The 14,712-nt window shown below is 38.8% G+C and overlaps 1 protein-coding gene and 1 long non-coding RNA gene across 6 annotated transcripts in view; one reads left to right on the top strand and one right to left on the bottom strand.

The window, feature by feature from the left end:
* Nucleotides 1–14,712, top strand: part of LOC107721775 (cell adhesion molecule 3-like) — a 70,009-nt gene that overhangs the window by 44,058 nt on the left and 11,239 nt on the right. For 3 of the 5 annotated variants that reach the window (XM_016529934.1, XM_016529932.1, XM_016529936.1), the window contains exons 3-9: nucleotides 3,806–3,955; nucleotides 7,170–7,322; nucleotides 8,218–8,232; nucleotides 8,667–8,804; nucleotides 8,903–9,073; nucleotides 10,850–10,940; nucleotides 13,406–13,578. In XM_016529934.1, the coding sequence (XP_016385420.1) occupies nucleotides 3,806–3,955; nucleotides 7,170–7,322; nucleotides 8,218–8,232; nucleotides 8,667–8,804; nucleotides 8,903–9,073; nucleotides 10,850–10,940; nucleotides 13,406–13,578 (891 nt within the window). The remainder of the gene's footprint in view (nucleotides 1–3,805; nucleotides 3,956–7,169; nucleotides 7,323–8,217; nucleotides 8,233–8,666; nucleotides 8,805–8,902; nucleotides 9,074–10,849; nucleotides 10,941–13,405; nucleotides 13,579–14,712) is intronic. The other 2 variants (XM_016529935.1, XM_016529933.1) reach the window with 1 other exon arrangement.
* Nucleotides 13,384–14,712, bottom strand: part of LOC107721776 (uncharacterized) — a 15,108-nt gene continuing 13,779 nt past the window's right edge. The window contains exon 3 of the long non-coding RNA XR_001637737.1: nucleotides 13,384–13,400. This is a non-coding gene — a long non-coding RNA (uncharacterized LOC107721776). The remainder of the gene's footprint in view (nucleotides 13,401–14,712) is intronic.

The following is a 14,712-nucleotide window of genomic DNA, read 5'->3' as shown; positions in this document are numbered from 1 at the left end:
TAGCTAAAGACTCTGGTGGTCTCACATTTGTCTCCTCCAAAGTTTCAAACAAGATCTCAATAGCATCAAACACTGTGCTCAGATTTTTCTCCTTATAGCTAGAGATTCTGGATCTCTCACATTTGTCTCTTTTAAAAAAAAGGTATTGCTCTTATACTAAACATCTTGCACTTCTAAGTCCTTTCTAGTGTGTTGTATACAATGTTGTAGAAAATGTGGTGTATACAATGCTGGACATTGAAGATAAATTTAAACATTTAAACAAGTAACCCTTGATATTCTGAAATGTTTAATGCTATTTAAATGACAGTTTTGGTATTTACAATATTAGTAAAAGTTTAACGTTTCTCCTAAAATAAAACTGAAGACATCTTAAGACAAAGCTGATATCTCAATGAGACATATAAGAGAATCACCCCTTAGTATCCTGAGCATAAATTAAGCTCTGTCAGAGCCATAGCCTTGTGGGCAGCACATCAGTGTGAAAGCACAACTGCACCTCAGACAACAGTCAGTGTCCTGACATAACCGGTTAAATGGATCAGATGCCATTTTGAGAGTCTCAGTAAGTGCCCCCTGCAGCAGTTGTCCACTGCACAGAGAGCGTGTATGTGACCCACTAATCGCTTATTAACTGCTAGCACCGCTCTAATTGGTTGCCGATAAGTAGCTGTGTGTGCTAAAGCTAAAGGCTAATTTTAGCCTATTATCTGTTGGCATAGGTTCATTGGGTTTAGAAAGCTAACTCTAATTCTACCACTCTGTCGGTTTGGACATTCGCGCACACACACATAGCCAGATGTTCTGTGATGTAGATACTGAGACTTAGTCTTTTCTCATCCCTTCTGCTCAAGCTCTATTTTTAAAAGCAGCGTCTCGTTAAAGCCTTTTAAGCTAATCAGGCTGAGTTCGACCCAGCTTCACGCTCACCCGGCGCACCTGCGTTTGTCCCACATATTTGCCAGTGGAAAGCCGGCATTTGGCCTGCGATTGAGTAGGTTAATCCCCAGTGCTAGCAAAACATCAGGCTAAAATTAAGCCAGCATTTAGCCTGAATCAATCCAAGATTGAGATCTACAAAAACGAGTATCATTAGGTTAGTGCGACATCAACGTCCGGCCAAGTTTAACTCAGCATTCAGCCAATGTTAGCCTTGCAATTAGCAATATTTGCCCCGTCAATCAGGCAGCATACGCCCAACATTCAGCCAAGTTTTGCCCTGTGTTTAATCTCTTTGAGTCGAGAGCTTGGCCGCTGCCAAGCCAGCATTTGCCTAGCATTCACTAAACATTAGCGCTCCATTCAAGGGTTGCCGATAAGTAGCTGTGTGTGCTAAAGCTAAAGGCTAATTTTAGCCTATTATCTGTTGGCATAGGTTCATTGGGTTTAGAAAGCTAACTCTAATTCTACCACTCTGTCGGTTTGGACATTCGCGCACACACACATAGCCAGATGTTCTGTGATGTAGATACTGAGACTTAGTCTTTTCTCATCCCTTCTGCTCAAGCTCTATTTTTAAAAGCAGCGTCTCGTTAAAGCCTTTTAAGCTAATCAGGCTGAGTTCGACCCAGCTTCACGCTCACCCGGCGCACCTGCGTTTGTCCCACATATTTGCCAGTGGAAAGCCGGCATTTGGCCTGCGATTGAGTAGGTTAATCCCCAGTGCTAGCAAAACATCAGGCTAAAATTAAGCCAGCATTTAGCCTGAATCAATCCAAGATTGAGATCTACAAAAACGAGTATCATTAGGTTAGTGCGACATCAACGTCCGGCCAAGTTTAACTCAGCATTCAGCCAATGTTAGCCTTGCAATTAGCAATATTTGCCCCGTCAATCAGGCAGCATACGCCCAACATTCAGCCAAGTTTTGCCCTGTGTTTAATCTCTGAGTCGAGAGCTTGGCCGCTGCCAAGCCAACATTTGCCTAGCATTCACTAAACATTAGCGCTCCATTCAAGCTGCCATTAGCCTAACATTCAGACAGCGCTTCGCCCAGAGTTCATCCAGCACCGGTCAGCATTAAAAAGGTCATCGATTATAACCTAAGTGGTATTTATTGGGTAAAGTGGAGCATGGGCCGCCCAGGGCGGAATTATCATACAGCTAGACTCACATTGGCATTACATCTGGCTTTTATACACACACTCACACAGACACATTTCCAATATAATGAGTTAAGTTGTCATCTTTAAGGGCTTTACATGTGTTTGATCAAACCCCAATCCCATAAACACTAAGCAACCAATAATAGAAAATAATAAAAAAGCATTTTTTCAGGAAATGTAAGTGGTACGTCCCTGTGCAAAACTCATTATGATGCTAGAATATTCTCTGTGGTTTCTAGGGTGTTCTGGATGGTTGTCTGGGTGTTTCAGTGCAGTTGCTATGGTGTTCTGGGTGGTTGCTAAGGTGTTGCTATACAGTTGCAAGAGTTATCTGAGTGATTTTCCCAGGGTGTTGCTATATGCAGATGATAGATTGTTTTGTCTGTTTGCTAGACTGTCCCTATGAAGTTGTTAGGCTGTTGCTATGCAGTTGCTAGGATGTTCTAGGTGGTTGCAAAGGTGTTGCTATGCAGTTGCTACAGTGTTTTGGGTAATTGCCAGGGTGTTGCTATGCAGTTGTTAGAGTGGTGTTGCTATGATGTTGCTAGGGTTTTCTGGGTGCTTCCAGTGTGATGCAATGTAGTTGCTGGGGTGTTCTTGGTGGTTGCCAGGGTGTTGCTATCCAGTTTTTGTGGTGTTCTGGTGGTTGTCAGGGTGTTGTTATGTAGGTGCTAGTGTGTTCTTGGTGGTTGCCAGTGTGTTGCTATGCATCAAAAAATGCAATCAAAACAATACTTGATAGGTACAGCAAAGTCTCATTATACATTTTTACATTTATTTATTTAGTAGAATATATTTTATCCCTCATTATACATTTTTTACATTTATTTATTTAGTAGAATATATTTTTTCCCATTAAAATTGTCACAGATAAAAACTAGTTGTAAATGGCAATTTACATTAACTTTAACAAACTGACATTTCATGACCCCTCTTTTACTCAGTCATTCTGGTGGTTGCCAGGGTGTTGCTATTCAGCTGCTAGGGTTTTCTGCGTCCTTTGAGAGGACCCACACCCAAGTCTCTATGATATTCTGATCCTATGATTTGACCAGGATTGGTCGCTCCTTAAGTGTACGTCTTTCTCACCAGGTGAGATCCGCATTTCAGATCACTGTATAGTGTGATAGCAAAAAAAAGTAAGCACAGGCCGCATAATTTGATGTATTATTCATGTATGTATCAAAAATGGTGCAGGATAGGTTTCATGTTGAAATTCAATACTTAGGTTTTTTTTTTTTTTAAATCCATATATATTCATATATAAGCACATGTGAGATATGAGCTTTAGCAAGCACCACTATTTACATATTTTCTATTATGATTTGTTATATTTCTTTAAAATCTTGGAGACATCAGTCAACGTTTTAATTATCATTCCTGTTCAGTTTCTTTCCTCTTTTTTTGCACTTCCTGGTCTTCAGTTTCCTTCTCTGGCGACTCTCACAGCATGAGGTGCAAGCAATGTTAACGATGCCATTTTCATTTTTTTCTGCAAGAAATACACAGCACTGCACTCAAAGATCATGATGATGGGGATGAAGCATCTAATTTTCACCTAAGTCTTGCTCTCATTTTCTCCGTCTCCTCCTCTGTCTGTCTCTAACTATAGCTCATTTCATGATGTCGTCTTGTTTTTTTTGTTTTTTTTGTCTTTTCAACTCTAATATCTTCTCATTAATCTCTGTCCTGTTGCCCAGATGATGACCCCTTCCAGCCAGTGACCCAAGATGAGACGGTGGCAGTGGGTGGGGTGGTGACCCTGACCTGCAATGTGAAGGAAAATGATAACTCCTCTCTCCAGTGGTCCAACACGGCTCAGCAGACCCTGTACTTTGGAGAAAAGAGAGGTGAGTTTCCCCTATTTTAAAAGGCAAAGGATGATTCTGTCATCATTTACTCATCCTCGTGTTTTTCCAAACCTGTATGACTTTCTTTCTTCTATTGACATAAAAAACAGATGTTTCGCGCAATGTCCTGGCTGTTCTTTTCCATATAATAAAAGTTAATTGGAACTGAAGATAGACTAGCTACAAAAATGAAAAAAGCACCAAAAAGTACTTATTTGTGGAATATCTTTCCATCTGCCATAAGTTTCAGATCTCATTCACATTACTTTATTTAGGCATTGTTTTAACAAACACTCATTCTGTCTGGCTACATGATGTTTAGTAACTAACCTTTCACAGTCCAGTCAATACCTGATGGATTAAACAAAGCCTTGTTGTACATATTTAATAATTTGAGTATTTTTTACATGTATTGATTTATTTATTTAGTAGAATATCTTTTTCCAACAAAAAGTGTCAAATTACAGATAAAACTGGTTGTAAACAGCAATTCACATTGATTTTAACAAACGGACATTTCATGACTTCTCTTTTACTCAATCGCTTTTAAGACTGTGGTCCATGATTGCAATTACTTGCTATTTTGGTCTGAACAGGAAATAGATTTTTGTTGGACCCTTCCTTAGAGAGTTCTTCAGAGCTTTCAGTCCCTCAGTACCACACACAAAAACAACGCGTGAGACACCTTCCTAAAACATTAATATCGCCCTAAAAACAAACAGGTGGCTCTGTGATAACAAAAAGCGAGGTGATGGAGAGAGAAAGACTAGAGAGAGAATAGAGAGGCGACCTGATTAAAATGGAAAACAAAAGAAAGCGACAAGAGAGCACCATGAAAAAGCAGAAATAAAAGCAGTCTATTGAACAAGAAGGAAGGAGGGAGTGTTAAAATAAAGAAAAGAGAAATACAGTCAGTCTCACATATAAACACCCATAAAACTATATATAAATTTACTTTTTGAAATTTTTTCATTTGGATGAATACAACTGTGCAAGATAAGAGTTTCCAATGAAGTGTTTTTCTTACCCTATTGCTTTAAGTATAAATCCCGCTAAAACAATTTAGGGTAAGATATAAACTCACAAATCTCATTATCTTACACAATTTTGCTTCCTACGTAAATTTATCTTGTTTGAAGTATGTTTAGATATTTGGAAAGCAAATCAAAAATACTGTTTAAGAAAATGATTTTTTTGCAGTGTAGAAAAGAGAGAGCACAGTAAAAGGAGAACAGCAGATGCACACATACGCACTAGTGAGAAGAGATGAACAGATTAGTGTGGAGGAACAATGGATGGGTGGATGAGCAAAGAGAGATAAAGGGAGGAATGACAAAGGAGGAGTGTGTGCATGAAAGAGCAGGATGGAGGACAGAGGAACAGCAGCTGATGAAGACAAATTAAGTGCCCTTCTCTTACTGATAAAGCATGAAGTGCACACACATACACACATTTACTATAAATCTGTGTTATCTTTTTGTTCAAAGGTGAAGTGAGTAAATTTCTGCACCATTAGCAAAAATAATAACTTTCCAAACAGGTTTTCCTGATCACTGCCAGTCTGTTTGTTCAGACAAGCCAGTGGTAGGGGGAGTGGCTCATTCTACAGAGCACGTGATTGGACAAAAATCTGTGTAGAGCAGGATGAGTCATCTATATTTTTGCTCCATTTTGAGAACAGTGTTGTTATTGTTAACTAAACTAAAGCTATTAATTATTTGAAATAAGGCTGAAACAAAGTAAAATATAAATGTTAGAGGAAAACCTTAAACTTAAAAAAGTATATATAAAAGTAGAAATATAGAAATATTTTTATATCTACGAAACTTAAATTTTTTTCAAATGAATATAACTTAACCTAAAATTAAATATCAATTACTCCACCGGCCTCGCTCCGTTCCCACGGCTCTCGGCCACGCCCCCACTCGTCACAAAAATGAAAACTGAAAATTAAAGCTAAATCAAAATATTATTAAATACTATTATAACATATAAAGGAACGAGAGAAAGGCTGTATTTAAATTTGTGAATCTGTTAAAAGTGACATTTAGGAGTATATTAGCATATAGATGACCTTAAAGCTTATAGACATGCTTTACTTTTTATATTTTAGCTTATTCTTTAATGGAAATGAGGATTTTTAGATAAAGTAGTTTTACATACTATAGAGACATGCTTTAACTTTTTTAATACGTCTAGTCCAAAAAGACTAAAGACGTCGTTCAAAAACCATCATGATTATGACTTCACAACGTGAGCACATTATCATAAGGCCACAGACATTTACATATCAATGTCTATTCAGTATTCACTCACTTGGCTTGCTCTGATCAACAACAGTTCTAGCCAATCAGAACAGAGGTCTTTTACATATAGAATTCCTTAATGTGCAGCTTGTTAATTTCCAAGGCTTGGTTGCACACAAATATAATCCGAGGACTGACTGTCTACTCTGCACTGTCATTTTGTCTGGTGAAATCTGTGTAGTCAGTATCGAGTGTATCTACATGGGTTGCTATAGTAATAATGTCAGAATCAGCACGCTGCCAAGAGACTTTCTCATACAACAACGGAGAGTAGCTGTCAATGGAAAGAGAGCACAGAAAACTGAAAACTTTGCCTTTACTCATGTCTGTCATCTCACTGTGGTGCTGAACTCACAAGATCTGTAAGAGAACAGAGGCATTTTATGCATTCATGCATACAGTATACTGGGTCCAAAACTGCTGACTCGTTCACTATTCATGACATAGTGAACATCACATGGTTTGCTAGATGAGGAAAGAGTAAGCGAAAATGAATGTGTTCAGACCAGACGATATTGCACACTCTGTACGATGTTACATACACGTTACTTTCCAAATAATGAACAAAAAACTCCTTTGAAATCTGATCTGACCTTTTAGACTACTAACTCATATGAACTTAGTGTGGATCGGGTTTGTACACATAAGACTGCATGTGGATTTCTTTTTTTTTTTTCAAACTGCAAAAATAAAAGATAAAAAAACAAGCCTGTTACAGCAAGAAAATGGAAGAGTTAGAGAGATGGTGGAAAGTAATCATATAAATCTAAATCACAATGGTTTTGGTGCCAGACACCTTGACTAACGTTATCAGTGAACTTCAGGGGGGAAAATAAAATGCTAAAAATTTTTGTATATGACATCTATGTGGTGTATGTGTTCCTCTTATCTACTCTTGTCTTTTTCAGCACTGAGAGATAACCGTATCCAGTTGGTAAAGTCCACGGGCACAGAGCTGATAATCACCATCTCGGACGTTCAGCTGTCAGATGATGGAGAGTACACCTGTTCAATTTTCACCATGCCTGTACGGACTGCACGAGCCACAGTTACTGTACTCGGTATGTATGTGTGAGTGTGCATTATAAGTCAGGGTGGTAGGTATCAGTAGAAATTGCTATTGATATAGGGTGAATTTGGATAAATCGGGAGAATTTTTGCTATTAAAATGACTGGGGGAAAATGGCACAGTCATCCTGAATTAACCCTATATTTAGCGTGTTCATCATTCCTCTTCGTGTATTTCACTGAAAGTCTATGAGACTATCATGGGTGCCTTTAGCATGAGAAAAAAAATCAGTTTGTTTAATGGACTTTCAATTAATATATTTTTGTCCCATCTGAAAGCAAGGCTTTTTCTATTAGATGTTTATGAGAGCTCTCAAAGTGGTGTTTTAGCCACAAATGTTCAATCATTGAAATGGTGATGTAGCTGACACCATTAGAAAATTAAATCACTTTCATTCAATCAAACACAGCCAGAGGACAGACATAGTTGCTGTTGTAAAATATTTAAATATTCAAATATTAAGTTTAGAATTTAGAATTAAAATATGAAGTTTAGAATAGATCTATCTGTCTGTTAGTGTCTGTCTGTCTATCTATTCATTTTGAAACATACATCAGTAATGTCAGTCTATCTGTCTGTCTGTCTGACTATCAGTCAGTCTGTCTGTTCAGTTTGAAATATCAGTAGTTGAAATTTGGAGGTCAGGAAGTGAGTCAGATGTCAGTTCAATAACCGCAATAACTGGCAGGTTCAGTGAGTTCATATAGTGAAAAAATTGTCAGAGTGATTCAAACCGATTGATTTCATGAGTTTATATATATATATATAAGTTTGATATTTGCTTGCAACTGATTTTAGGACCCATGTTGCATACCCAAATCATAAAATATCCAGATATACATTTTGTCATTGATAACTGACATCTCTGCTTTACCTCTTTTGAAAAGCACCAGCTGCTCCTGGTAAGCATGTTTGATGTGACCAGGCCCACGCGGAACCTGCACACTTCTCCACATTTTCTGTACTGGTTTTGGGGGAAAATCTGCATAATTTATTTAAATACGGTAAAATGTGTTAAACAGAGTTGAAAGTACTGTACTCTTTTTGGCAGCTAAAAACATACAGTTTGCCAAATTATTATATAAAACAACATTCAAGGGGCGGGGGGTGCGAATGATGGACGTTTTAAATCTGCAGGAGGCTACAGAGCAGATTTCATTTGGTGCAAATTCCGTGCAGGCCTATTAGCAAGTAGCTAGTTGTTGATAGTGAGCTGCTACTTAGGGAAAAGTTTTTATTTCATTTACATTTTATCTAGCCAGTGATGCCCTTATTTCCCTCAAATTGCACCTGAAAATGTTATGTTTTTCATTTTACATCTGTTTCTCTCTCACAGGTGTTCCAGGTAAGCCTGTGATAACAGGTTTTGAAGATGCTGTTCAGGAGGGCGGCAAGGTTACTTTCACGTGCACGAGTTCAGGCAGCAAACCTCCTGCTAAACTACACTGGTACCGCGATCAAGAGGAGATACAAGGTGAAAACACACACGCAGTCAGGACAGAAATCTGCTTTGAACTCAAACATTAGTTGTTCAAGAATTACAGTGTTTACTTCGTATTTGTGTGTGTGTAGGGCGTCCTGATGTAGTGGAGTCTAACCCTGACGAACCGACCTACACAGTAACCAGCGAGCTCACCCTCACTGTCACTAGGAACGATAACAACGCTCTGATTGCCTGTGCGGTGGATCACCCGTCCATCGCCAATGGAGACAAGAGGACAGAGCGGCCCCTCAGTGTCTTGTGTAAGACACATACAAATGCCAGAAAGCTTATTTCATGCAGCTGTTTTGTAGAGATATGACAATGTACTGCTGTGTGATTTTAGAAATGTCAACCAGTAGTGGTTCTGCTATAATGTTTATATATATCAAATAGGTGCTTCCAGCATAGACAACTTGTTTTTGGTGGGAGCATTTTATGTTTAATGCATATGTTGTGAATACTGTGTAATAGTAGGTTGCTTAAAGCTGGCATACAATATCACAGCATGCCGCCTTAATATAGAATACGTTTGATCAGTTCATGTACTTCCCGGAAATCAAACCTTGGTGTTGTTTGTGCCATCATCTTGTTTGAGCTTCAATAATGTGTTATAATATATCACTTGTTTTCGTTGGTTTTCAACACAAGTGCTAAGTGCTGAAGCAGCTTTTTTGGTGTTGATTGCAGACTTAATATTCAGTTGTTATGAATAATCTTCTCTTCTGGTTTGCATACATTAAGTTCCAAATAAAAGGACAAAAATAAAAAGAGCCTTACATTTTTAAAGTATTTAATTCACTGGGTTATTCAAAAATATACATTCAAATTTATATATACACTCACCCGGCACTTTAATAGGTACGACTTGCCAGTCCCGCTTTGGAGCACAGCTCTATTGGATTGAGATCTTGTGACTGTGGATGGGGTTTGAGTATAGTGAACTATTTGTCATGTTCAAGAAACCAGATGATTTGAGCTATGTGACATGGCGTGTTTTCCTGCTGGAAATAGCCATCATATGATGGGTGCACTGTGTTCATAAAGGAATGGACATGGTCAGCAACAATACTCAGGTAGACTGTGATGTTTAAACGATGCTCAATTGGTAGTAAGGGTCCCAAAGTGTGCCAAGAAAATATCCTCCACACCATTACACCACCACCAGCAGCCTGAACCATTGATACAAGGCAGGATGGATCCATATTTTTATGTTGTTTACACCCAATTCTGACCCTACCATCCAAATGCTGCAGCAGAAATCGAGACTCATCACACCAGGCAACCTTTTTTCCAGTCTTCTATTGTCCAGTTTTGGTGAGCCTGTGCGAATTGTAGCCTCAGTTTCCTGTTATTAGCTGACAGGAGCGGCACCCGGTGTGGTCTTCTGCTGCTGTAGCCCATAGGCTTCAAGGTTCGACATGTTGTGCATTCAGAGATGCTCTTCTGCATACCTTGGTTGTAACGAGTGGTTATTTGAGTTACTGTTGCCTTTCTATCAGTTCAACCAGTCTGGCCATTCTCCTCTGACATCTGGCATCAACAAGGCATTTTCGCCCACAGAACTGCCGCTCAATAGATATTTTCTCTTTTTCGGACCATTGTCTATAAACCCTAGAGATGGTTGTGTGTGAAAATCCCAGTAGATCAGCAGTTTCTGAAATCTGGCACCAACAGCCATGCCACGTTTAAAGTCACTTAAAACATCTCTCTTCCCCATTCTGATGTTCAGTTTGAGCTTTAGCAGATCATCTTGACCATGTCTACATTCATTGAGTTGCTGCTGTGTGACCATGTGGTGGGCTGAGTAGATGTTTGCGTTAACGAGCAGTTGAATAGGTGAAAAGTGGCCGGTGTGCGTGTGTGTGTGTGTATATATATATATATATATATATAAACTTGAATTTCCAGCACAGTTTCTGTGATTATAATATTAGCCATACTTTGATATAGGATTTTGGTCATACCGCCCACCTCTACTGTATAATACATAAACATGAAGATAACAGAAACAAAATGTGTGCCTGTGTGTCTCTCAGTTTCTCCAAGCGTGTCGATTCAGCCTGAGAGTGACCTGCCCAGAGAAGGAGAGAAGTTTTTCCTGCAGTGTGTGGGGAACGGAAATCCAGAGTAAGACACTCTCTCTCTCTCTCATTTCCATCCTTGACATTCATGTTTTATGTATGAAGCTGAAAATGGTCAGCCTATTGATCTCCTTTCTCTCTTTAACACACACACACACACACACAAACACACACATATGCAGGGTTTGGTTTGACAGTATCACCGTGATATTTGTGTTGATGTTACATGAGAAACCCTCTCCCCCAAACCAGGGAGAGGGATCAGAGACATCCTTGCATAGGTTTGTTTTAAAAACATACCCTCTATGATCTCAGTGAGTTCAGCAACTCCCTTACTGGAGCTAAAGGATGACGTTATTATTTTATTATTTATTATTATTTAGTCATTTATCAGACGCTTTATCCAAAGCGACTTACAAATGAGGACAACAGAAGCAATCAATTGTAGTATTAAAACAACTAAAAACAGATCCAAAACTAAAAGCTAAAACTTCATAAATACTACCTATACACATTTTAAAAATAAAGAGATTAAATAAAAATGACAAATGCATACAACAATTTCAAAACTTAACATTTAAATGAAAAACAAAAAATAAAGCTAAAAACAATTCAAAATATTAAAGAACAAAAGGTATAAGAGTATAATAATGATTCTAACATAACACTAAGCCAAACACCAAAAAAAAACTACATATGTGTATGTACAATCACACACACATACATATACATACACATTTATAAATTCAATATATATATTATTTCATTTCCATTTAGTTTGTTAGTTTAGTTTCCATTTCAGATATATTTATTACATTTTTAACTATTTAAGCCTGGTTATATCACAAATATTTCTCCCTGGAAATAGAAGTTAATGTAATTGAATATCACCCTCTACTGGTGCAGGATCACATTACAGCTCATTATTGCTCCTGACATCTATTAATACCACACCGAGAGCTATACAATCCTATTTAGACAACCCATAGTGTCTCTCTGTCACATTTTCTCATTTGCTTTTACGCTCTATCTCTTCCTTACTGGAATGGAAGCACAAATAGGGGGGGCTGTATATGAAGAAGATACCTGTGGTATCAGAGGCAGCATTTACTGGTTCTGTAATGATCTTTTGATTATTGTCTATAAAACATTTGGGGTCAGTAAGATTTTATTTTTATTTTAAAGAATTTAATGCTTTTATTCAGCAAGGATGCATTAAACTGATCAAAAGTGACAGTAAATACATTTAGTGTTACAAACGATTTCGATTTCAAATAAATGCTGTTCTTTTGAACTTTCTATTCATCAAACCATCCACAGAAATATTTATCAGCACAACTGTTTTCAACATTGATAATAAATAAGAAATGTCTCGAGCACCAAATCAGCATATTAGAATGTTTTCTGCATGATCTTGTGACACTGAAGACTGGAGTAATGATGCTGAAAATTTAGCTTTGGCCATCAAAGGAATAAATTACATTTCAAATATTTAAATAGAAAACAGTTATTTTAAATTGTAATGAATTCAATTGTAATGCTTTATGTCACTATCAAATATTAGCCAGTTTCTATGTGAAACGCTACCTCTCATATAACATCTCTTTACTTGTTTTGGTGTCTTACTGTATTGCAAGTAGACTGAGATATTAGTTTAGTCATAGCTACACCGCTCTATCAGCATCAATAAAAAATGATATTGTTTGGATTATTCACACGCTCAAATAATGATATGCCTGCGTCCTCACTGTAGTTCGCTAAATCCCTGTAACACACACAGACACGCTGATTTGGACACGGTATGAGCCCACAGAGAAAAGCCACAGTTACTTTGGCATATTGAGAGGATTTTAAAGGTGAAGTCTGTAATTTTTTGATGCTAAAATACCTTCTTTTATCGCAGCAGTAGGTAGACGTCCTCAGGAAGTGTGAACACTGTGACGCTATTAAAACATTTCTCTGTTCATTTGAGTACCAGACCAGCACGACACAGCAACAGTGGCTCAACCAATAGCAGGACGTTGGGGCGGGGCTAGCGGTTTGGTTAACCAGTGGAAAACAGGGAGATTGTTTAGGAAATCTGTTTGAACACAATCATTGGCCTGTCCCAAATCCCACCATGCTTGTAGTAGTCCACCCAGAAATTGACTTTCAATCCTGATTGTGTTAAATGATAGCAGCTGTTTTTGGACATTGATTTTTCTGTTTGATTCGTAAGACACTCCAGGTCAGGTGTGTCGCAGCACTGGTGGTTTGGCCACGTGGTTTTCTTTCCCATTTGATCAAGTCTGGTTCGTTTCACTTGACATGTTGACTGAGCTTCGCTGCGTTCGGGACGCTTTCCAGTGCATTCCTCTGTGCTCCTCAGTTCTTTTGATAGTGTGCCAAATTGCAAAACCCTTCAATCTGCTCAATTAAACGACTCTTTCTGCTTTGCTTTTGATGTGAAATTTCAAAACGTTGTATATGTGGTCCGTTTTGTAATGTAATCTCTCTCTCTCCCTCTCTCAGACCGACTGCGTTTGTGTGGCGGAGAAAAGACGGAGAGCTCCCCCCGATGGCAAAGGTGGATGATGCGTTCCTGCACTTCGAATCCCTCAACAAGTCGGATAATGGCGTTTATGAGTGCCAGGCTGATAACGGGATCGGAATGGGGGACGTAACACACACTCTTCTGGTACAAGGTAATTAACGAGAGACAAACGAGGAAGAGAGAGGAATAGAGAGAAAAGGTGTTTTCGTCATTGTTTATTTCTTCTGCTGATTTATGTTTACTTTCACGTCTCCTTTTTCTGAATTTTACTTTCCTTTCTTTTTGTTTCTCTTTTTGCATGACATGTTCTTTATTTCCTCTTCCATTTTCCCTCCTATCCATCATCCATCTCTCCATCCGTCATTTTCCTTCATCTTCCAAGACCAGGAAGATTCAGACCTCTTTATTCTCACCTCTACTCTCCCTTCATTCTCTGCTTTTTCCACATTTTCTCCTGAAACTTCAGTTTCACCATCTTCTGAAGACGAAACTCTTCTTCCACTCTCATCTTCATCGTCCTCCACTACCTTCCCCACATCCACTCTTACCTTTTCCTCGACTCTCCCTCCTTTCACTTCTGACGCACACCCTTCTGGTACAAGGTAATTAACGAGAGACAAACGAGGAGTGGAGAGAATGGGTGTTTTCGTCATTGTTTATTTCTTCTGCTGTTTTACGTTTACTTTCACATCTCTTTTTTCTGAATTTTACGTTCCTTTCTTTTTGTTTCTCTTGTTGCATGACGTGTTCTTTATTTCCTCTTCCATTTTCCTTCCCATCCATCATCCACCTCTCCATCCGTCATTTTCTGTTGTCGATCTTTTTTCTTCATTTCCTTCATCTTCCAAGACCAGGAAGATTCAGACCTCTTTATTCTCACCTCTACTCTCCCTTCATTCTCTGCTTTTTCCACATTTTCTCCTGAAACTTCAGTTTCACCATCTTCTGAAAACGAAACTCTTCTTCCACTCTCATCTTCCACTACCTTCCCCACATCCACTCTTACCTTTTCCTCGACTCTCCCTCCTTTCACTTCTGCTCCTTCCACTCTCCCTCCTTCTCCTGAAGTTCTCACCACCTCTCTTTCCAACGCTCTCTTCCCTGATCTCACTCTTCTGCCCTCCTCTGTTCCTGCCCGCACCCCTCCCTCACCCCCCTCCTCCTCCCCTGCCACTCCATCATCTGTTCCTCGGCTGAATGGAGTGCACACCTTTACAGGTAATCCATTGTGCACATACACATACCTAACCATGGTTTAACATGCCACTGCTGTGCTACTGATCTG

This window comes from Sinocyclocheilus rhinocerous, unplaced genomic scaffold (genome assembly GCF_001515625.1).
Source record: "Sinocyclocheilus rhinocerous isolate Xijiao unplaced genomic scaffold, SAMN03320098_v1.1 scaffold1112, whole genome shotgun sequence".
Taxonomy (NCBI): domain Eukaryota; kingdom Metazoa; phylum Chordata; class Actinopteri; order Cypriniformes; family Cyprinidae; genus Sinocyclocheilus; species Sinocyclocheilus rhinocerous.
This window is presented reverse-complemented; position numbering and strand designations above follow the sequence as displayed.